This window comes from Chaetodon auriga, chromosome 7 (assembly GCF_051107435.1).
Source record: "Chaetodon auriga isolate fChaAug3 chromosome 7, fChaAug3.hap1, whole genome shotgun sequence".
In the NCBI taxonomy this organism is placed as follows: Eukaryota; Metazoa; Chordata; class Actinopteri; order Chaetodontiformes; family Chaetodontidae; genus Chaetodon; species Chaetodon auriga.
The window spans coordinates 19,417,446-19,440,505 of NC_135080.1; the positions used below are offsets into that span (position 1 = coordinate 19,417,446).

Genomic DNA, 23,060 nt, shown 5'->3' on the forward strand with positions numbered 1-23,060 from the left:
ATAAAAGGGTGTAACTGTCCGTTGTAAAAGATAACTTGATTTTTTCGACTACAGAGGCCTATCAAGGGACAATCAGATTAATAATTAAAAAAAACGCATAAATACACATACATACTTGATGAAATATCAACTCTTAAATCGATGGTTTGATAATGTTTCAGTCAATGTCAGCGCCTCCGCACTACAAGCTATTATTTTGAAAAAAGTAAAGAACGGATATTACCAATGAATCTGTTCAGTTTGACACTAGCGGGGCAAGTAAGCAGCGACCAGAGAAATAACCTCAGGAGCTCGGTGCACTGTAGTTCCTGCCCAAAATAATGTCTTGTGTCCCGGAGCTTCACTCTCTGAGGTGACCGAGGTCTGAGCAACAGCAGCCGGGATGGCGCTGGTCACCGTCCAGCGGTCGCCGACACCGAGCACTACCTCCAGCCCCTGTGTGTCTGTAAGTATCCGTGAACTGGTTTGACATGTTGGCTCACTTTCTTGGTCTGTCAGCTAGACTACCGTTATCCCAGGTTTCACTGCTCGGGGTCAGTGGAGGGGCTAACTTAGCAGCTAGCATCATACTGTAACCTGAATGTAACCTCTCTCAGTCCAGCGGAGGGATGCAGGTTTGTTTTCCAAGTTATTCCACGTAGGTTAAGTGGCTCAGGTTCATTTTTAAAGGTGCCAAGCTTTTCCACACTAACTCCAACTGAGCAAGATGATGTTAGCACATATTCGAGCTCGTTAGCTAACTCACTTCCTTCCCAAAAGTCGTTTCAAAGGAGCCGAACTGACAAACTGAAACGTTTTTAAATAGCAGTTTGGACTCGCATTAAAAGCCACCATTGACTATATTTATTCTATGATCACAAACATGGAATATGCTGCCTTCTGTGCCCAATTTGCCAGTCATGTCAGTGGCACATCTCCAAATTGACAAATTGCCATTACCACTGGTTAGTGGAGTGACAGTGAAGGCAGAGTATCTGCCCGGAAAGCAGGTTAGTGTGGCAGGCCTGTCAGACCCTGCTGGACACACTGGGACAGTCCGGTTATCCCCTCTGACGGCTTGAATCATCTGCCTTCAGGCTCTTGACACAGACCCTGGCAGGGGTGAGGGTGAGGCTGCCATAGATGAGACCCTGCCCTCACCTAGGAATAAGATAAATTGCCCACAGTGATATTTGTAGTCTGTCAGATTGCCTGCTGAAAAGACAGGATGATAAAAGACACATCATGTAGCTGAAGATCCTGATCTCTGGTTAACACCACATTGTGCAGAGTTGTAAAATGCGAGCCACAGCTACACACAGCCCGATTTAACCTCAGTGTTCAGCAGTGACTGACTGGAGTGGTGGAGAATCACATGGGGCAGCTATGCAAATTATGGGGAATGGATTAGGAAAATCCCCAGCAGAGAGATGGTCAACAAACATCAAAAACATGTCATGGCTGGTGGTGATTGTAGGGCTGTGCTGGTGGCAGGGAAATTTGAGAAAAGCCTCAAGAAAAACAAATTAATTATTCACATAACCTAAAAACGTCATTAGGGCCATTATTGAAACATGTCACTTGATGGGATTACAGGTCATTTGACGATGGCTTTTGGAGACAAAGCTCTGTGCCAGATCAAAAGAAAAAAGAAAAAAAAAGCACACATGAATTATGGTTTAAGATGAATTTATTTTTGTGAGACCCACCAGTGAGGGTTTGTAGCTTTGAGGCAGTGAAAGGATCCCACGCTGAAGTTACCAGCTGCTTGTCATGAGACCCATTCCTGATGGGAAGCAGCCATGTGAGCGCTCTTGTGAGATGTCTGGTGCTCAGAGGGGCCAGAAACCTGGGAAAGGGACAGCAGAGCAGAGCAGTTTGTGGAAGAAAGAGCAGGGACTGAGCTCCAAAGAGAAAGATGAACACATGAGAGGCGCATCTGGAACGCTACGGCCACGTATGCTGCCTTCTAAACCTATTTGTTTTGCCAAATCAAACCCAGGTTTCAGATTATTGACCCATCAGTTAATATGGCTAACATTTTGCCTTCAGCTCAGCGGGGAATAGCCTCCCTACAGTGGTAGCGTACAGCAATCTGCCTAGCAGCATACCAGATCCCCTGTTCTCATTGGCTATAAGACCACTCCCTACACATCCATACGGTGGCATGGTAACCATGGTGATCAGCCTATACATTGTATCCCAGCCATGGCCACACCTATTATGGTATGTTGTTTTAATCGCATATTGGAAGCATACTGCCCGTGCACACATCAGTAGTGTGAGTGCTTTGCAGTGGTGTAAGGGTATACTGGTATCACATTTGTCTTTGAAATCTGCTGAGCTAGGCATTTTGTCGTGTGTGTGTGTGTCTGTGTGTGTGTGTGTGTGTGTGTGTGTGTGTGTGTGTGTGTGTGTGTGTGTGTGTGTATGTGTGCCCATGTAATACTCACAATGTGGGGACAAAATACAGGTCCCAATTTTTAAAATCATTACATTTTAGGGTGAAGACAGAGGATAGGATTACGGGTTAGGTAAGATTAGGTTAGGTGTAGGGTTAAGAATAGGCAAGTAGTGGTAAGTCTCCAGGAAATGAATGTAAGTCTGTGTAATGTCCCCACAAGTGATGAAAACACCACGTGGGTGTGTGTGCGTGCGTGCTTGCGTGCAGGAAGCGTTTGAGTGCATGGACTCCTATTTCTCCTGTGTCCCCATATTTTGCCTTGAAGGCAGGCTGTTAGGCTGCTGATGCAGAGAGCATCAGTCAGCCAGCTGCCTCCCCAGGCCTAATCACATCTGTGGACGTGGACACGGGAATAGATGAAAACTGCATCCTTCCTCCTCAAGCTTCTGCAACTCCTGGTTTACTGCATCCAGCTCTCGCCCGTAATCTTCCTCATCCATCATCATGTATCTTCATCATTCATCAGCACCAGCATTAGCACCCTCATTTTTGTTCAGTGTCCCATGTCTGTGTGTGTGTGTGTGTGTGTGTGTTTTTTTTTTTTTTTTTTTGGCCTGTGTGGTAGCCAGGATTGACAGATTGATGCCAAAGAGAAAGTTCCCTGAGTTTTGTGAGGGATTACCGAAACAGGCTGGGATTAAAATTGTCTGTGTGTGTGTGGCGAACAGCGCTGGTTGCAGTGGTGGGGGAGGATGATTGCATTTTGGAAAAAGAGAGGCAGAGAGGGGAGGGCGGGGACACTCACTCTGGTTCAGCCTTATCCCCGGTCCCTGCTCTGAGCTTCAGTTAAAATACCACGCTGGCCCTGCCTCGTAACTGAAGTCACAGATGAAAAGGCTTGACGCAGCTGCCCTAGCCGCCAGCCAATTTAGCACTCTTTTAATGCAAGGTTAATTGAGTCTGACTCAGCATGTGATGCAAATAGCCTCCCAAGTCTCTTTGGTCAATGCGATACAGTGTGCCTTTTCCTGAAATGCTGGTACAGGGCTGATGTGAGGTGACACAGGTGTAAAGTAAATATTCTCTCTCTGTCCCTCTCTGCAGGAGTCGGGCAGTGGTGAGGATGACCGTCGCTCCCAGCCCAGGAGGTGAGACCGCTTCCTGTTTTGTCATACTCTGTCTCCAGTTTCCTGAAATAACTGTTCTTTCAGACACTGCCATTGAATAGTGTCACAGGAGACTCAGGCCACTAGGGGGAGTCGGTACATCAGATATACTGTGTTTCATCAGTTGGTGAACCACATTTTCTGTTACAGTTCTTAAAACATTCATGGAATTGTTAATTGTTGCAAAAAGGTCAACTTCTATGTCAAAACTGAAGCAGTTTGTCAGTGCCAAGGAAAATGAATCGTGTCAGGGAGTCCACTTGAAAAATGTTTTCCATCTGTGAGCTTACATTTCCCCTACAGCTGACTGAGAAGTATCCATCAAAACTCCTATTATGCAAACAGCTGTCAACAAAAAGCATATGTTCACCAGATTCTCACTCATTGCAGACCTTTTTTACGATGTACCCTGTTCTCTAAGAATCTTACTCCAACAGAGATGTCAAACAAAAAATACAAAATGGGTAAGCTATTATAGCCTTGTTTAGTAAAGACAAATGCCCCAAACAGTTAATTCATGTAATTTAGGAACTAATTTGTATGTTTTTGTGTATTGCCCTGGAAATACACAGTCCATTGCACTTAATATCATTTGAGTTTTTGCCAACGTAACTGAGGATTTGATTTGAAATAGTTTTCTGAAATAGTTTTTCATGCTGCCAACAAATAATACAATAATATCACTGAGTGCTTTTGTCAATGTTTGGTCAGTATGCTGATGATCTAAGGTGGGGTTGTTTTTTATGATTCCATCTGGTGGTTGTGGTGGAGTAGATGATTTGCTTTTGACGTATCTGTACCTTCATAAAAGACAAGGACGTCACCGCTGTTATTGTCCTTTTGTTTACATGACTCACGTGGCTTTATCTTTGTGCTGTATCCTGGCCAAGAATCAAACTCCTAGACCTCACAGAGGACAAACCGAACACTTAATGTTTGTGTGACTTACTTTTCAAATAAAAACAAATAATACTGAACACAGACTTTCTTATCAATTTAAACGTGATCCCTATTTTACAGTCTGTCTGTGGAGACGATAGTACACAATCATTAAACAGGGTGTGGAGCATCAAAGCCTATACAACCTGTCCATCTTTCATGGACTTTGTAGTGGACTTCTGTGGACTAATCTAAGCTTTGAAGTGCAGACTAAACAATCTCTGCCAGTTGTTTTTTTGTGTCAAGCTTTTCATGTATGTTTTCAGTAATAACATATTTTTAGGTTGTCTCTTTTTATCTTTTTATTACTGTCTGTAATGAGACACTACAATAAGACTTAACAGATATACTACCACAGTGTTTAGCTGAGCTGAAGACAGACTGTTCATATCTTGCTGAGTTTGGACTGGTCTGAGTGAAACGTGGCCGTCCTGTCAGGAGGTTGTAGGCACCAGAACTGGGCAAAACTGCCTGTCTGTAGCAGTGTTGTCTCATCTCTGGACGTTGATGCTAAAGAAGTAGGGCAGAGGTCCATTTTGTCAGAAGGAGACTGAACTTAGTTCCTGCGTCATTTTCTCTTTCGTCACCCGTGGGCTTTGGCTGTTGCCCAGGATCATCCTCAGATTTCGTTCAAGCGTGTCTTGGACCTGTCCACACTACATGAGCCCAGCGAGACCTAGCAAAACCAAATGCATCAAAAAATAAAGCTGCTGAGGCTCCCACTGGTCTAGAGTTGCTAAGAGGGTCAGAGTCTCCGGTCCTGAGCTCATCCACACAGCAGGATGAAGAGCACTAACTTTCAGGCTAAATACAGTTTGATTCTTGCACACATGTGTTGGTTAACAAGGCCATGATATTAGTGAGGCAGCATCTTCACCCCATTAAATCTGATTCAGAGTCACAGTAAAGAGCATCTTTTTGCATGCCTTTGTACTTGTGTATGTTGACAAGGGTCACTATTTTCAGACCTTCTGGTGGTGGATAGCAATATGCTTATACTGTATCTACACCTCTGGATATGTACCAAGACAGAGCAGTAGTGACAACATGGATGTTTTATAATTATAATTAAAAACAAAAAACAAACAAGTCCCATTACATCTGGATATAGATTTGTCCCAAAAACAAATCGCTTCTCAGCCAGTGGCCCAACCTTCCACCAAATTTTATTTTGCTTGTCATTTTTGAGATATCCTGCTCACCAAAATATGGACATGCTGGTCGGACAAGATGTCCTCATTGACAGCATAATAAGAAAAAAAACCATACAAATTATATGACAGTAATTTCAGTTTATGATTGTACATGCCCAAGATAAGGCAAGTGACTCACGTTGAGCAAACACAGTGCACGAGTCCTGGAAGAGAAGAGATTTTATGCTATGTCACACATATTTGAAAATTGAAACTTGGTGACATCACTCCTGCAAGCTTTTAACACACCCCAATAGTGCCAAGACAGACATGTGGTCCCAATTATCTGTTAGGTAATACAAAAAGCAGCAGCAGCTGGTGAAGTCATACCCATGAATGTGTGTGTGCGCACACACATACACTCACAAAGCCGTGTTTTCATTGTTTTTGGGGACGTTACATGCATTCGCTTCTTGGAGAATTACCCTGACCATAACCATAACCAGGGCTCGCCTAACCCTAACTTAAACCTGACCTTAACCCGAGCCATCATTCTATAGTTTAACTATTTACGTTATGGGGGACTTCCTTATGTCTCCATAAGGAAGGCAAGTCCCCACAATGTGGCCGTGTTAACAGATTTATGTCCCCACAGTGTGAGTAATACACATGCACACACACAGCCCTTATTCCCCATATGCAAAACATCATTATAGTCCTGTTTTACCATTTGGCTCAGTCACCTAGCCCACCATTTGTTCAGTATTAGTGCAATTCCACACTAACACACTCGAACAGATACGTGAGGGTGCAGCCAGGGGCCTTGCTAAGTGACCCCTAATGCGTGTTACATAAGAGCTGAGGTCCAATTAACTCCCCACCCTGCATATGGAATCAAGTAGCAGTCCGGTCTAGTGTATCGTATAGGGGCCACTAAGACAGAGGGGGAGCTTTGGCTTTTGCAGTGCATTAATATTTTCACTCAGTCGTGATTTCTCTCTCTTTTCCAGAGTCTTTGTCTCTTCTCTCTTTGTTATTCAGTCGACTACTCCCTGACTCACACCCTGTATCTCTCTTATTCTCTCTCTGTCAGTGTCTCTTTCATACAGACGCACACAAACAGCTGTCTGTACTCCCCGCACCACACCAGCGAAGTATAATGTTACTGCAGCGCAATAATGAATCTCTGCCACACACTGTTGCCTCAGGACTGACACTGACTGTCAAGGACAGAGTTGGAGAAACTCCTATCCAGAGTTACAAAACCAACATTTGAAGGTTTTGTTCTATTCTGAATCAGTCTGAGAACAGTTGGAGAAATGGTGAGAAAATGCTGTGGACGCTGAAGAAAAGAGGCGCTTTCTACCCTCCTTGAGACGTTCTGCAGGGATATCAAGGCGTGGCTGTCAAAGGTCGCAGCATCACAGGATTGATACACACTCTTTGTATGGTCAAATTTGTTTTTAATTTCCAGTAATACAGCTGTTACCCACCTGACCCCCCAATATTTATTCACTGTGAACCATAGAAATGTCCCGCGAGGTATCACCTTATAAGGTTCAGTATGGTGGATGACACAGAAATAGGACACTTACAGTACAACAGAAACATAAAACAGAACTTAACAGATAAAGTGGGAGAATAAATAAAAAATTGAATCAGACCTATGGCAAAACCAAAATGTAGGCCATGACTCAGTTGAAGTTCAGCTTGCATATTTTCTCGATCACTAGTCTGATTTCTTTGTGAGACTCCTTAGTCTAGCGCCTATTACCCATAGTACAGTGATATGGAAAACACCAAGCAGTTTGAAAAGGTAAATCCATGCTGTTAAACATCAGTATTGTTAAAGCACATCTGTAATGACCCACTTGCGATGTCAGTGCCAGTCCTCGCTATAAGGTCTCTTCTCTGTTTGTAGTTCACACACTGCCTGTATGACGCAACGACACTCCTAACTTTACTTAGAACTATGTCAGTGTATTGTATCTACTGTAGTCAAGAGCCGGCTGTGGATGAGAAAAGCCTGTGAGAATAAAGAGGGGCGGTGTTCAGCCATTCTCTTTTTGACCTTGTCTGTCCATTGTCTCCCTGCTGTGCCTCTTACAGAATGGAAAACAGGTCATGGTGGTTTTTGATTTGTGCTGAGGTTTCTGTCAGACTCTAGTTGGGATAATAATAAAAAGTAATATATTGTTTTTGAATTTTCGAATGATTTGAACACCATGTGGGTGACAAGAGGAACTACTCTGTAAGAAATAGCGTGAGTCGTGACTGAACAACGGCAGGCTTAACCTAGTTATACATTCGGACACAGCCAGAATCATTTGTGGTGCAAGTCTCTTCCTGCACTGTTAAATATCCACATGATGGACTCATGCATCAGCTCCCACCCAGATGCACACAAGCAGAGCAGGTTCACCAGGCCAAGAATTTAATGAGTCCACTCTTAGACGAACAAGAAGGGCAGGGTGCAGTAATGAAGAAGAAGCAGAGGAGAAACTGTTTGAACGCCACCTCCGCCTGTGGAGACATGCCTGCTTAAGTTTAGAATCTGTTCCCCTCTCATTTCCACTCGACAGTGGATACCACACCTGCTGCCTGTCTTCCTACAGTACACCTGCTGTTTAAACATGAAGTGCACCCTGCCCTGGATTAGTGACCACATTCCCACCACTGAAAAGAAAGAGCTTGTATGTAGGGTGCAAAGTTATAGGTGCAGTGTTTCATGCACAAAATATAGGTTACGTAACACAAAAGGCATCGTGTGCACAAAATCAGCATTTTTCCCGCAGAATTCATGAAGATTTAAGAAATTATGTATACTGTCATTTTACAAGTACAAGTACAACCGGTGACATTTGGCAAAGTTGCCATAATGCGCCAAATAAGTGACATGCACATACAGCATTACATGCCACAGAATATTCATTTCTACAATGCAGCGCTCCATCGTATGGGAATAGGATTATACGACAGAAACCAACACAGAAGTGAACCTTTGCAAACACGTCTTTGGGAGGATTACTTCTAACAACAGATATTCAAGCTGGTGCTTCTCAGCTGAGTTACAGTACATGTTTGGTTACTTCACAGACCACTTCTGCTAACAGGTCCGTCGTTGTCTGTCTTATCTGGCTTTTAAGTGGGCTTCCTATTTCTCCAGGGTTGTGCTCTGTCACAGATGAGCTGAGTAGTTAGCAAACATTTGAACTTAAGGGCGTTGTAGTACAGCTGTTCTTTGCTTTGCTTTGTTTTTCAATCTTGGAAAGTATTTTTATGTTGTTGTTGTTGGTTTTTTTTTTTTTTTTTTGAGGTTTTGAGGCCATGTGTTTGTAGCCACCACTACTACTCCATCACGCTTATTTACCTTCAGCATGATGGGTATTTTAGATGAAAGAAGGATGTTTTTATTGCATATTTTTCAAGTTAATCATACTTGAGAGTGTGAACTTCCCAGCTGCTGTGTCCTTTTATTGTGGAACAGTATGCTAACAGTAGCCCTTCTCTAGCTCAGTTATGGTAAACAGCTGGCTTTATGCACTCACCAAAGAGCTAGCAGAATGGTAGGGCAAACGCACACACACATCTACTTTGAAAATATACGCCACTCCCTAACTGCAGCGCCATTAACTCGCATGTTTCTGCACATTCCCATCAAGTGACAGAGGAAGACATGTAGTGGAAAACGATTGTGCAACATGTCCAGCGCTCACACCACACCACAACAAGACTCTCATGTTTCCAGCCCACAGACAAATGAGTTCCCACTGAGTGCTGGTAAATTTGACGACACTAAACAGAACCACATGACCAGAGCATTAGAGCTGCTGCGTGTGCATGTGGATGTTGTGGTCACAGTTGCTGGCAGAGCTCATTGGACGGTCCACCTCGTCATGCAAGAGTTGTTGATATGAGGGTGAGACGGAGACAGCGGGAGGGCAGGCGTTGGTGTGTTTGTTTCGTATATCAGGTTAGCTCTGGACAAGACACATGTGGAGTCTTGTGTTAAAACGTAGCCATACACTGTGACCTGCCATGTATTTTTTATTTATTTTTTTTATCTAGCAAAAAAATTGCATGTTTAATTTTTAGGATTGGTTAAAACATTCAGTATCAGAGAGTTTCAGTTGGTGGCATCCTTACATTTAGTGGTAAGAGGTTAAAGTTCGAATTCATTTTGCAGTTTTTGATGAAATCATCATTTTCAAGTGACTACAAGGTGTTTCTGATTTGTTTCTACACTTTAGTGAAACTTTCAAAAGCCTGCAACAGCTTGCCAACGACATTCCTGCATTATTACTGTACTTGTTTTGATTCTTTGCTGTTATTGTGGTCCCCTGTGCTAAACAGGTTAGCAGGAATACAAACGCCCGGGGGTCTGTTGTGACCACAGTCGGTTGACACGAGAGAGAAGAAGAGGGGACTATCAGGGAAAAACAAAAAACAGCGCATTAGACATCACTGCAATTTTCATGCACTTTGTAATGGAAACTTTTTACAATAGTGACAGAATGCACTGCTTCCACATGTCGCAGTATAATTGATTTTTAAAGTGTTTCATAAGATCCAGAAACATGACTCATTCATAAATTGCTGAGAAGAGGAAACGTGTCAGAGAAGCCACACCCACTAGCAATAACCACAGTGTGTCGCAGTTCAGAGGAGGAACAAGATCTACAAAGTGTGTCTCTTATCCAGAAATGTAGCTGTGTACCTGTGAAAATATGAGACTTACATGAAACATTGAATCGATGAATCTGATCCATCCTCACAGGGTTGCAGGGTCATATGTTAACTTTTTTCCCCAAGGACTAATATAATAACACAGTTTGTTAACAAACAAGTTATTGCATGCATATTTATGGTGTGTGTGTGTGTGTGTGTGTGTGTGTGTGTGTGTGTAAGTGAGTGAGTGGAGGAGCTAAGCCCTGCCCTCATGCACCAACAGAGCAGATGAGAGAAAGGCAGACAAGGCTACATGTGTGATCAGAAGTTACACCAAAATACACTAATAATCATCTCACTCCCTTTTTTCCTCAAGTACCAATAAAAGAACCAACCCCGAAGATATTCTGGCCTTTGAATCAGGTGGAGCTGGTCATCTGCAGCGGTGCAGTGTTTTTTAACATTTGGACCCTCGTGTTTTCACCGGAACCCTGCCTGAGTCTGTGCATCCATGTACGATGGTCAGTCTGGGATCAGTAGCAGGTTCAGCTGCAGCTCAGGAGAACACAAGCATACTGTGCAGATTACAGTGAGTAAAAACGGGCAGGAAGGTCTGTGAACACTGAGCCAAAGCTGTGTTTTATAATCACATACTTAATAGTGCCCTGTTTCTCAGTCAAGAATTGATAACTGCTCTAGTCTGGAAAAACACAAAGCAGGCCTTCCATAAACTTTGCAGTAAAGCTCAGATCCACTGTTTGCAGGTCATTTGCCACAGATGTTTTAGTTTTGTTTTTAGGCCACTTGGCACAAGCTGGTGTACTGTAAATGGGGGGGGGGGGCTTTGGTTTTACAGTGTTTTTTTAAATCGTTGTCAGCTTGCACAGGGCCCTGCATGTTGGCAAGTCAGTAAAACATAAAATATTTAAGAGGCTTTAAAATGAACCAAAACATTTTGTTTATCTCACAGCGTGCAGTTGAGACTTGATATCCTCAGAGGATGCTAATGTGAAGGGCTGTTTCTCCCCCAGACTTACTTGACAAGACAGGCTCTGGTATATCTCTACTTTACCTAGATACTACATGCCTGCCGCGACAGCGGCTCACCTCAGAACTTCAGCCTGTTTCTCATTTGTTCTTGCTCCTTATGTAACTCAACCACAAGATTTGTGTGTTGGGAGAAAAGGGTGGAGAGGAGACAAGTGAAGTCTCCTCAGTGAGCTGACTGCCAAACCAAAAGCCCATGTGGGTTTAATCGACCTTATTACATTCGCTTAATGAGAACGTCCCCTATTACCCTGTTGTACTAGGACACTCAATCAGCTGTTGGACAGCACTTGATTCTGCAGTAATATTATATTACAACCCTGATTCCAAAGAAGTTGGTCCGCTGTATTAAACATAAATAAAAACAGAATGCAATCATTTGCAGATGAACTGTGTTTATCGACAGTGGTTTTATGAGGTGTTTCTGAGCTCATGCAGTAATATCCTTTATACAATCATGTGTTCACAAAGTGGTGAACCTCACTCCATCCTTGCTTGTGAACGACTGAGCCTTTCCAGGATGCACCTTTCATACCCAATCATGATACTATCACCTGTTACAGGTGTTTTTGGAGCATTCCACGACTTTCCCAGTCTTCTGTTGCTCCTGTCCAAACTGTTTTGAAATGTCAAATTCAGAATAAGCATATATTTACAAAAATAATGAAGCTGAAGAGGACAAACATGGAGTATATTGTTTGTAAGGTTATCAAAAGTAGTGATGCTCTGGTATGTTTTGATACCACATGTTTAAAGCAATCTATTTATTAGACAATGGGCAAGAAAATCACCTGGTCCTCAGCCATTACAGTTAACATTATTAGAAGTGTGCTGGCGTGTGCTCAGTGAGTTTTCCTGTAGCAGCACTGGACTGTTTTCAATCCAGTATATGTCACAAAGGATTAGTAAATTCTCTCACACAACTTTTTTGGAAAGGGGTTGTAGTGAGATTAAAGACCTACAATATTATGTTATTTGTCATGGGTAGTAGCGTGCCATGTAGTACCAAGACTATGCAGCTCTTACTGGCTGATACGCGCTGAGAGAGAAGGAGCTGAACGGTGTGATCAGCTGCTGGAGGGCGCGCAGTGCGCTGCAGGCTCGCCGCGCATTGTAAACTCTCAGCTGGGAAACAGTGAGTCCATGCAGGGGGCTGTGGCTGCTGCTGTGGGCGGTCATACTACCCTGACGTGCTCATTGGCTCCCCGCTTTTCCCAAAACCACATGTCTCCAGCTCCTCCCCCCTCCTATGACTTCTCCGGTGAGCGATTGACCCAAGTTATATGTCTCGGTACTGTACGTGCCAGAGGGTCGTGTCTGTTGTAAAGTGGATGAGTAGAGTTTGGTAAACGGTACGGAAACTTCCTCAACATGGGACCCGTTCTCGCCTCATCGGCAGACCTCGGACAGCGTCAGCCGACAGGAACACCGTGTGCTACAGTTAATTGCCATGCTTAATTTATTTCAGCAGAATTACTGCTTGAAAACATCTCTTTTTAGCGGTGCCTGTTTCGCGGATTTTTTTTCCCTTTAAAGTTACTGTATTGCGACCATTACCACTCCAGGAGTGCAGCTGTTCCCCGTCTTGAAATGCCAGAGCACATGACTGTGGGAGCGGAGTAAAAGTTTCCCACCTGCCACCCTCCTCCCTCCGCGCTCCACCGCCGGCATGACCCTCGGCGCTGTGTCCGAGTCCGACAGCTCGTCGGCGGTCAGCTTCTGCGCCTGCTGCGGGGCCAAGATGGTACCCTACTTCAGCGACGACGCGGTGGTGTCAAAGAATCAGATCAACCAGCTGTAAGTTTAAAAAACCCTGGAATAGACTGTTGTTTGTTTTATACATTTAAAGTTATTGATTAATGTGTGTGACAGGGACAGACAGTGAAGGTGCCATGAGGTAAAGAGTCTCCATTCAAACTAAAGACAGCAGCACCTAATTGTGGACCAATGCGGGCAACTTTGAACATTTTCTCTCAGTGACTAAGCTGAACATTCGTAACACTTTTGCAACATCAGTGTTGAATGTGTTTCATTGTGACATCGCACGGTCTTACTCATCTCAGTGCTCCTCCGTGACCTTATTAAGACATCATGGCTCTGGATGAGTGTGAATCATCCTACCTGTTTCACAGGTCCTCACACACTTATTAGAGAGAGGCCACATTGCTACTAACTTACTAAGACAAGCATACCTCACCTGATCACCGTATCAAATTTTGAAGGTTGTCCCGCCTTTGTTTTTCCAAGGCTGGCATGATGTTTGTGTGAACAGGTGTGTTTGTGTGACAAGGATATTTGTCATTTTTGTGTAAAACGGTGTTCAACTATATACCAACAAAGCTCATGTCTGAGGTCTGTGACTCATCGAAAGATAATGTCTCTCAGAGACCCCCCCCCCCCCCCCCCGCCCGCGCAAAAAAAAAAAAAAAAAAAAAAAAGGCCTGCATTTACTTGCCTTCTGATACTTCTCTTAGGAAACCAGGAAACAGACATCTGAATGTCACTTTTAATAAAATCCTTAGCAATTATGAAGAGATGTGTATAACCCAGTAATAAGCGGCACTGGAAATTCATGCATCACTGGTTACTGATCAGATCACATTTTCTGGCCTAAAACACAAAGCCTCTGCAGTTTTTAGTCCTCTGTCCCACAGGTCACCAGGCCGACCTAAGTGTTTCTGGCTTTATTCCTACTTGGATGTGATGTCAGGGAGTTCCAGTGATTCTTCTTCTAGCTTCTTGCTTGAGAGCTGTAAAAGAATTTAGTTGACTTGTCCATGCGGTGAAGACAAGCGTACCCTTCAGTACAGATCAAAGGCTCATCTGTTCCGGTGAGTCTGAATGCTCATGTGGTGCCGGCTCAGATAAGCTTAGCAAATTTGGGGTAGAAATCAATGTAGAAATTACTGCAACTGGATTAAAAGATGATGAAATCCACTTTACCCAGTTTTCCAGAAAATCAGTGTATTCCATTGCAGCGGCTGAGTTTCTGGTTGTTTCGTAACATTTCCGTGCAGTCAGTAATTGGTTGTGCCCTGCATGAGAGCTGGTCCTCTGTCATGGTTTTCAGGAAAGTCAAGGACGGCCTGTGTCTTGATTGCATTGTTTCTCAGCTGTTGAACACATGATTGTGCGGTGAGGTTATTGAGTAAACTTTATTAGGCCAGCACCCACTCTGTAAGGAAATACAACTTTTTTTTTTTTTTAATACTGCTTTGCATAAGAAAGGTTTATAGGAAGATGTTGCAGCACACTGTGCGTACTGGAAAGCGCGTGTGTCTGGTAAATAGCAGCAGATGTGGGAATCTTCTGACTTCCTGGTTTTGTTGGCCACGTTGCATGAGTGCTTGTTGATTGTTTTTGTCACCGCTCCTTTGTGTTGCTCAGGATGGACGAGGGCCCTCATCCTAATGCGGGGGATTTTAACATCCTTTGATTTATAGAGCCGAGTGTGCGCACGGGAGTCTCAGTATGTTTAATGTTTGTGTACACGTGCCTGTTTGTTTATAGTGTGAACGCCTGTATGTGGCAGAATGTCAGCGGGACTCTAATGTTTAACCAGAGCTTGAATGAGTAATTACAAGCCTCGAGGCTGTCCGTGGACTCAGTTGTTACCTGTGGCTAAATGGCATGTAAGCCACCACACCATTGTTGTCCCACCAATTTTAGAAAAACCGGTAAACCTCTCTCTTCCGCTGCACTTGTGCGTTTGTGTCTGCAGATAAGACTGAAACCTGACAACTGAGGGTGTGTTTGCCTGAAGGGGCTTCAGCAGCTGAACAGGGATATGGGCAGCTGGATATAGGTCACTGCTTATGCTTGTGTGTGTGTGCATGTGATGAACCTATAATCAAATAACCTACATAACTTGGTTTAAGTTTGGAGAATTAGCTTCACTAAATGGACCAGCTGTCAAGCTATCCATCGTATCATCGCTAGTCCTGTTCACTGACAGGCACCTGATAGTGCTTGAATTGGAAATCACCCACTGGTTCTTCCATATGACCTACATTTGGTGTCTTTTGACCAGCATGAAATGATGTTTCACTGAGCTCCGTCAGTACTATTTCTCTGCCTGTAGCTTGTCTAATCTGTAAATTAAAATGTAATCTGAATCCTTCTCAGAATAGCGCTGCATGCTCGGGTCAGGTATGTTTAGTTCGCTCAGGTGTCTGGTGCTCGGACCATGCCCCGCACTCCTGGGTTCCAAAGCAGCTGTAGAAAAACTTGTGACTGAAAACATAACGTCTGAGAAATATGTTGACTGCTGTCAGTGCCAGCTGATCAAAGTCCATGTTTGTATGACCTTGTATCCCTTCCTTGCTGTGACTGTGGTGGTATCTTGGGGGAGTGTGCGGGTAAATATTACAGTATTTTAGGTGCTCCACCGCAAATATGACACATAAATAACAAAATATATACCGTGCTCCATTGCTCTAAATAACTGAGTCTTCTGTCCTTTTTGGCTGCTCCAAGCACCGGTACTATAACAGCGTGAATAGATCCATATCAAAATCCAAGCAGAGGCCGGCTTGACTAGGTCTGCTGAGCGAATCAGTGCACCACTTTTTACTTTTTTTTTAAATTTTAAATAAAAGAAAAAGATTTAGAAAATGATCTGCTGTGCTATTATAATGAGTTTTTAAGTTTTTATTATTTGAATCTGCCTTTGTTAGTCTAGCAGAGAGAGGTCATGTGACAGAAGTCCCCGGCCAGACTCGAATCCAGGATGTTGCAGTTAGTTGTTATGGGCCTCGCCTTCATGTCATCCCATGAACTGACTAATCTCTCTTCTCATCCTTGTCTTCTGCTTGTGACACATTTTCCATGGCCGTGCCTCCAAGCAGCAGGGCCTAGCGTGCACCTGTGGACGACGTGTCGACACCCGCAAACACACCAGCTAACTCCCCATCTTTCCCATGGGCTGTATCTGTGTCGGGTGCAAACTCATAAGGCCTTAGTGGGGCCTGCCCTGCATACAGCCAGGCCCTATATTTATCCCACTCTCCTCCTGAGAGTGACTAATATGGGCACAGTGGGAGGGGGAGGGGGTCACCCAGTTATCTACCCACTATGTGGAGTGGTCCTTACATAGTTATGATTGTGTCTGTGACTGTTGCCCTAACAAGTACCTACCGCTGCACTTCTGCCCAAAGCCCAGAATGGCTGAATGCCAAAAGACGACCCACCCCTCTCTCTGCTACACACTCTGACTGGATCGTCTTTCTTTATCTGTTCATCATCCTTCACTGCCCACAGCTCATTCACATACTTTGTGAAGTCAGATTTAGTTGAACTTGGTGCCCTCTTTCCATTTCCCCGCTTTCTTTATTCTCCTGTTGTATATTTGTGCCCTTAAATCAAGCTAGTCTGATTGAAAGGACATGTGGGTACATTCCAACAGATCGGCTAGTGTTGTTGTCAGTCTCTGATAGTGCAGTGTAGCAGTAGAGATTTATCAGTTTAAATCAATTCAATCTACATGCAACTGTATTACATAATTTGAGAATGCTAGCGTCATGAAAAGGTCTTATTGATGCAGAGATTTGCACAGTAGGTTCACTGTCAGTGTACATATGTTGCTTATGCCTTGAACAGGCCGGCAACTTACGATTATTCAACCAACAATGTTCAGTTTAGTATCATATATGGCAAAAAAAGCATAAAATCCTCACATTTAAGAAACTAGAAGCCGTGAGTGTGTGGCATTTCTGTTTATCAACTAATCGCTGAATCGTTGGAGCTGTAGTGGGGAGTCAGTGGGTGGTGGTGTGTGTCTGTGTGTCAGGCTATGGTTTGTCTCCACTTAGCCTTACCTTTGTGTGCCTCTGCAATAATCACTGCCCTGTCAAAGAGAAGCTTCTATGTACAGTAAGTTGACCGTGATCTTCTGAATGCAGTCTATCAATAGCTGAGACTTTTAAAGGACTACTGTATTTTTAGAAACTGTAGTCGTGAGGCGTTCACAGCCCCCCACCTCTCCAACCGTCAGGCTTGCATTCTGCTTTCTCAGTGTGTCTGTGTGCAGCATGTTTGCGTGCATGCACGTGCTTGGCCTTCCATGTGTGATTCTCAGCGGTATGAGCGTTATATTTCAGATGACATTGTACAGTAGCACTGCAAAACATGGTCGTTGCCATATGAGTCTGTGTGTGAGCACAGTGGGGCAAGTGAAAAGTAGTTGTGAAGAATGCAGAAAAAGGAAGTAAAAGAGGGGAGAGTGAGAGGAAGCAGCTGGGTCAAGGGTGTGGGTTATGGGAAGGCTGCAGTTTTGTTTTTTCTCGTTCTCTCCGCTTTGTGTCTCCTGATCCTGTACATCCATGGTCTCAGCAGAACTCAGGAAGGACAGTTGGATGGCTGGAAGGATGGAGAGATGAAGTTACAGAGGGAAAGGCGATGACAGGAAGCCTAAGTGGCAGACGGCACCGGCCCTTTTTTGCCCCCGGTGTGAAACTTAGTGCTGGGCGGTTTGACCAAAAAAGTATATCATGGTATTTTTATAAATTATAATGGTTTCACAGTATATGAAGTAGTTTTTTTTTTCTTTCATTTGGAAAACAGTAGAAAATTAAAATGTTTTGTCTCCGCCTAAAAAACTTTATTTAGATTGAAAACCACCTTTAATAAAATCAAACAGTAAAAAAACACCTCGGGCCGCTCAGCAGGGTCCCCTGTGTGTGTAAATGAGCGGGGCGGTGAAACTAACTGCGCAGTTACACTGGTCAATATCTCAGCAACCTATTGGTCAATTTTGATGATTGACACCTCTATCGACCAGTCAGAGTCAAAAGAATCGAGGGGCAGCGCCCAAATTCACCGTAGCAACACCAATGACGATCCAGAAGGAAGTAACCCCAGAGATAGTATCTCGCATGAAGAGCGCTCCCTCCACTCTAGAAACCCCCTCCTCTTTATGTAAACAACCAGGACCTTTGTGATTGGTCTCAAACTAATGCAGAGTCATAGGAGGAGGAGACATTAGCAGCATTTTTTCGAGCTGGAATATTACTTTTGGCCACAAACAGCAAAGGTAAGACATACGTTATGATTTAGCGAAGTTTTTTTTGTTACTCTTTGGCTGATAGCTCACTGAGTTTTCATCATACGCAGGCTTGTGTGGTTTGCGTGACGTGTTGAAATCAGTAGACGCTCTAAAGTAGACGTACGCTATTTTCGTCTTTTTGTTACATGCGCATATAATTTATTGCTGTATGAATTATGTTTTGTTTGGGTAGCAATGCTTGGTAGAGGCTTTCAGCTGAGTTTCTCCCCTTATTCTGGTATGCTACAAGTTAGGATTGGTGCTTCCTTCCATGAGCGTTGATCATCTGAACTGCGGGCGTCTCAGGCTGCCCCCTGTACAGGCGGCGCTCGTATTGAACAATGGGTACAAGTCGGGGATTGCAACTTGGCTGTAGTTTTCTGCTCGATATTTCATACCTAGGAGCCACTGTCTTGATCATCTGCCTGAAGCCTTCTTTTTCTGCATTGTTAAGCGGGACCATGTCTTTGGCTAGGTGGATAGTTATAGAGTTTGTAATCCCGCAATATAATTCGCAATGTTCCAAACGTTGTGTAATCAAATACACTGGAATGGCGGTATATTAAAAATTCATATCATAACAAAAATATACACCGGTATTCGGTGTGAACCAGTATACCACCCAGCACTAGTGAAACTGTAACCTGAACTGTAGAAATCGGGTTCATTGAGTGCAGTCTTGCAGCCTGCTGCTGAGGGTGAGACAGATAATCCAATCAGTGTGGTTAACCATCAAAATAAGCATATCAACCAACTGTTTGCGTGATTGCAAAAGATAGGCCTATCTTTTGATGACATCAAGACCACGTCATCACCTCCCTGTGATTGAACCCATTGATCGTCACTGTTCCTGCGTGCAGTTGTCAGCTCCTCGTCTTAGCCCCAGAGGCTGTGAAACCACTCTTATTCTCTGGATCAGTGCCTCATCTTATGACTCCTGTATCTGCAGTATTTGTTCCCTTTTATTATGGACAAACTGCAGCGCACTTTCACTGACATTTACTATGTTTGACCTCCTTTAAAAATCACATGAACTTCCTTTGGCTAATGTTCTCTGTAAAATATTAAATGTGGAGAAATAAAAAGAGCTACAGCTGGGCATATGCAAGCCAGCAGATGATTAAAAATACCATTGAAATGCTGTAAAAGTAACAAAAAAGGGGCTCCTCATGGAATCTGTTTAACTTTAAGACCCACACTTGGCTGACTGTCAAGATTGAGGCCACACATGTTCCTGTTCCTAGATGGGCTAAGTTCTTGCCAGCTTCACTCGTGGTATCAATAATGGCCAAATAGTATCACATATGACTTACATTTGGTGTGACCTAGCCATTCATACAGAGGTGCTCACACACTCACTGTTTGGTATCCAGTTGAAACACTGACCTCAGTTTATTATGTGCCCACCTCATCAATGTATTGACCTCAGTTACAGTTAATGAGATTTAGTGTTCCAGAGACTTTAGACTTTAGACTGCTTCTTTATTGACCCCAATTTGGGAAATTATTTTGTTGCAGTAGCAATTAAACATACAGACAAACACAGAATTTATACAACACTTTTTTAAAAAAGTAACCAAAAAGTAACAAAAAAATAACAAACATATAGAGAGCAACAGAACCCTGTTTGACACGAGCTGCTTTGGTGCGGGGCGCTGTGAGCCGGCCAGCCCTTATCTCTGCTCAAACACTGTGGAGGAGGGGACTCGCTCCATCCTCCCTCTCGGACCCCAGTCTCCTCCCAGTCCCCACATCCCTCCCTGTTGGCAGCTGTTAGTGTGAGTAAGTCTGTATGTGTTTGCAATCCAGCTGTGTGGAGGAGCAGAGAACATTGTGTTCTGAGTTCACATCACGGCTTGGATCTTGTTTTACTCGCATTGGTCGGTCAGCTGTGATCTGGGGAGCCCGCAGACCAGAGGCCAGCTGAATGGAGCATTGTGACACTGACACAAGCCCATGACAACACTCGTCTGTTCCTTGTCCCCATCTTGTTCTTATTATGGGAAGCTGGGGTCAGCATGTGCAAGAAAGCAATAACAAATGCAGTGCATTTTTTAGAATTACACACGTTGCACAAAAGGCCAAATTTGATTAGATACTTTGGCAGAAAATGAGGCTTCTATTCATGTGTCTTTTTCCTCTTCTCCTCTCTTCCAGTATCAGTGAGAGCTTCCTCACCGTCAAAGGTGCAGCCCTGTTCCTTCCCAGGGGAAATAGCCCCACGCCTAACTCTGCACCTCGGATCAGCCAGCGCAGGAACAAGCACACAGGTGAAGACTGGTACACACACAAATGACAGCTGCAGCTTCTCCCAGTGCTTTTCCTCCACTCTGTTTGACTCTCAGCCTGAGAAATGAGCTCCATAGAATAAGAGCTTGGGATTAAATAGCACAGTGTGTTTTCAAATGGACATTCCTCCACAGCATCATCAGTAACAGCTGGTGTTAAGTTCACCGAAGCTGTTTCACAACATGGCAAATAAATTCAGTGCAGTCAGTTCTCGGCTGCATGCAGCATGGCCGCCATCCTGTTTGATATTATTCTGCCAAAGAATTTCGCACTAAAAATATCTCCGAGTTTGAAAATTGGAGCAAAGTATGATCTGCTGCTGTTTGAGGATGAAGACAGCCTTCATAGCTGGAGGCGGAGTTTACCTCTGTGATGTGAAATGGGCCGATGACTATAAAAAGCACAAGAAACTTTGTTTCAGAAATAACAGACGTTTGTCCTCAGATGTATTCAGACATGAGGTTGAATTTAGGCTCACTGACAGAGACTTCAACGTGAATGCACTAGAAAGTCACCTGAGGGTAAATGACACATTATCTGGTGTATGTTATGTCAACGATGAACTCCTTTCAATCCAGGTGACCTCCAGAAACATCTTCAGACCATGTTCACCGTGCTGCGGCCAGAGGACACCATCCGACTGGTCTGTAACACACACTCACACACACAAACACACACACACACTCTATCAGGTCTGGGGCATGGTGGCATTGTGATAATTTTCCAGACTGCGGGCCTGGTTTCAGTTCTTTGTTAGCAAACATAAAGAACTGAAACTTGTCGGTCTTGACTGTTCTGTCTGCGCCAACCGTGATCCTCATACACAAAACATACAGCGCTCAGTGTTTGGAGTAATAAGCATTCCTCTCATTTCTCTAAGGCAACATCTGCTATCACAACAGCAGTTTTCTTTGACACTTCTATGAAGTTGTAGGACTTGTGAGAAACAGATTGGTCAAATGGTCAAAATGAATCCGTACTAAGGATGTCTCCTCTCTGGCTTTTCGTTGCAGGCTGTGCGTCTGGAGAGCGCCTACCCTCAGGTAACCCGCTACATGGTGGTGGTCTCCACCAATGGCAGACAGGACACAGAGGAGAGCATCGTGCTTGGCATGGACTTTGTCTCCTCTGATAGGTCAGTGCCACAACAACAGTCCACTACTCTTTTCTTGTGGTGTAATATCAACACTCATTTAACACTGTGACAGCAACCAAGAAGAGCTAGCAGGTTACCCCCATTTAGCTATATATATATATGTGTGTGTGTGTGTGTGTGTGTGTGTGTGTGTGTGTATGATGAGAAAAATATGAAATGATAGAATGATGTGGCCAGAAGCTAAACTGATTTTTAATTCTGTCCTCGACACATCCCTCTGTCTCGTCAAACCAGCGCGTCTTGTTTTGTTGTGCTGTTGTTTAACGCATTGATCTTCCTCCCAGCTGCTGCTCGGTGGGTCTGGTTCTACCTCTCTGGAGTGACGCTATGATCCACTTGGATGGAGACGGGTAAGGCGCCACACCTACCTCCCGCTTCCTCTTACTGCCCCCTGGGGAAACTGACTGACTGCTCTGATGACTTGATTACACGTCGCTATTGTTTAGCCATTTTGCTGAAAGTTGTGTTATTGGTGTCCTAAGACGGCTATAAAGTATTACTGTATTTAACTATTTCTAATCTCTCTCTCTCTCTCTCTCTCTCTCTCTCCTGTTACAGTGGTTTTAGTGTGTCGACAGTGAGCAGGGTTCATGTTTTCAAGCCAGTGTCTGTCCAGGCCATGTGGTGAGCCACCTTTATTTATTTATTTTCCTCAACAAATCACAGCTATGTTCACATTATGGTTATAATGGCAGACTTCAAAAGTCTGTATCCATTGTAGTCCCCCTTTGACTTTGACCTCCAGCTTTTTATCTTTTTCGCTCTCCTTATCTTCCCTGTCCTCTTCCCTTTTTCCCTCATTATCTTTCTGCCTTCCAGTCTCTTTATCTTTCCCTGTCTCACATGGCTCTGCTGCCTCTTCATTTCCGTCCTCGTTGTGCTCATTTCCTCATTTTCTTGTCCCTTTGTCTCTCTGCTTTTCGTCTGACCTCGCTCTCCCACGAATACCTTCATTTATCTGCAATTATATCTTTGTATTATGTCTCTTCATCGCTGTAGTCTTTCCGTTCCTCTCTTCTCACCTTGTTTCTCTCACTGATTATTCAATCCACCTCGCTTGTTATATTTCTCAAATGTGTTATTATTCATTCAATCAGTTTTCACTTTCCATCCTCCCGTCTTCTTACCTCCTTATTCTTCCTTGCCTATTGTTATAGCCTCCTGCTTTAAATTATTTTAAATGTATCAGCCAGGTGTGTGAAGCACACAGTCGTATTCAGTCCAGATTTCACAGACA

At 43.8% G+C, this 23,060-nt stretch overlaps 1 protein-coding gene across 2 annotated transcripts in view; it reads left to right on the forward strand.

The window, feature by feature from the left end:
- The first annotated feature begins 283 nt into the window (after nt 1-283).
- ssh2a (slingshot protein phosphatase 2a) overlaps nt 284-23,060 on the forward strand; it is a 30,486-nt gene continuing 7,709 nt past the window's right edge. Inside the window, exons 1-7 of one of the 2 annotated variants that reach the window (XM_076735526.1) lie at nt 284-445; nt 3,488-3,531; nt 20,536-20,648; nt 21,246-21,310; nt 21,681-21,802; nt 22,108-22,173; nt 22,382-22,447. In XM_076735526.1, the coding sequence (XP_076591641.1) occupies nt 383-445; nt 3,488-3,531; nt 20,536-20,648; nt 21,246-21,310; nt 21,681-21,802; nt 22,108-22,173; nt 22,382-22,447 (539 nt within the window). In that variant the 5' untranslated portion in view covers nt 284-382. Of the gene's footprint in view, nt 446-3,487; nt 3,532-12,617; nt 13,134-20,535; nt 20,649-21,245; nt 21,311-21,680; nt 21,803-22,107; nt 22,174-22,381; nt 22,448-23,060 lie in introns of those variants that run through there. The other variant, XM_076735525.1, reaches the window with a different exon arrangement.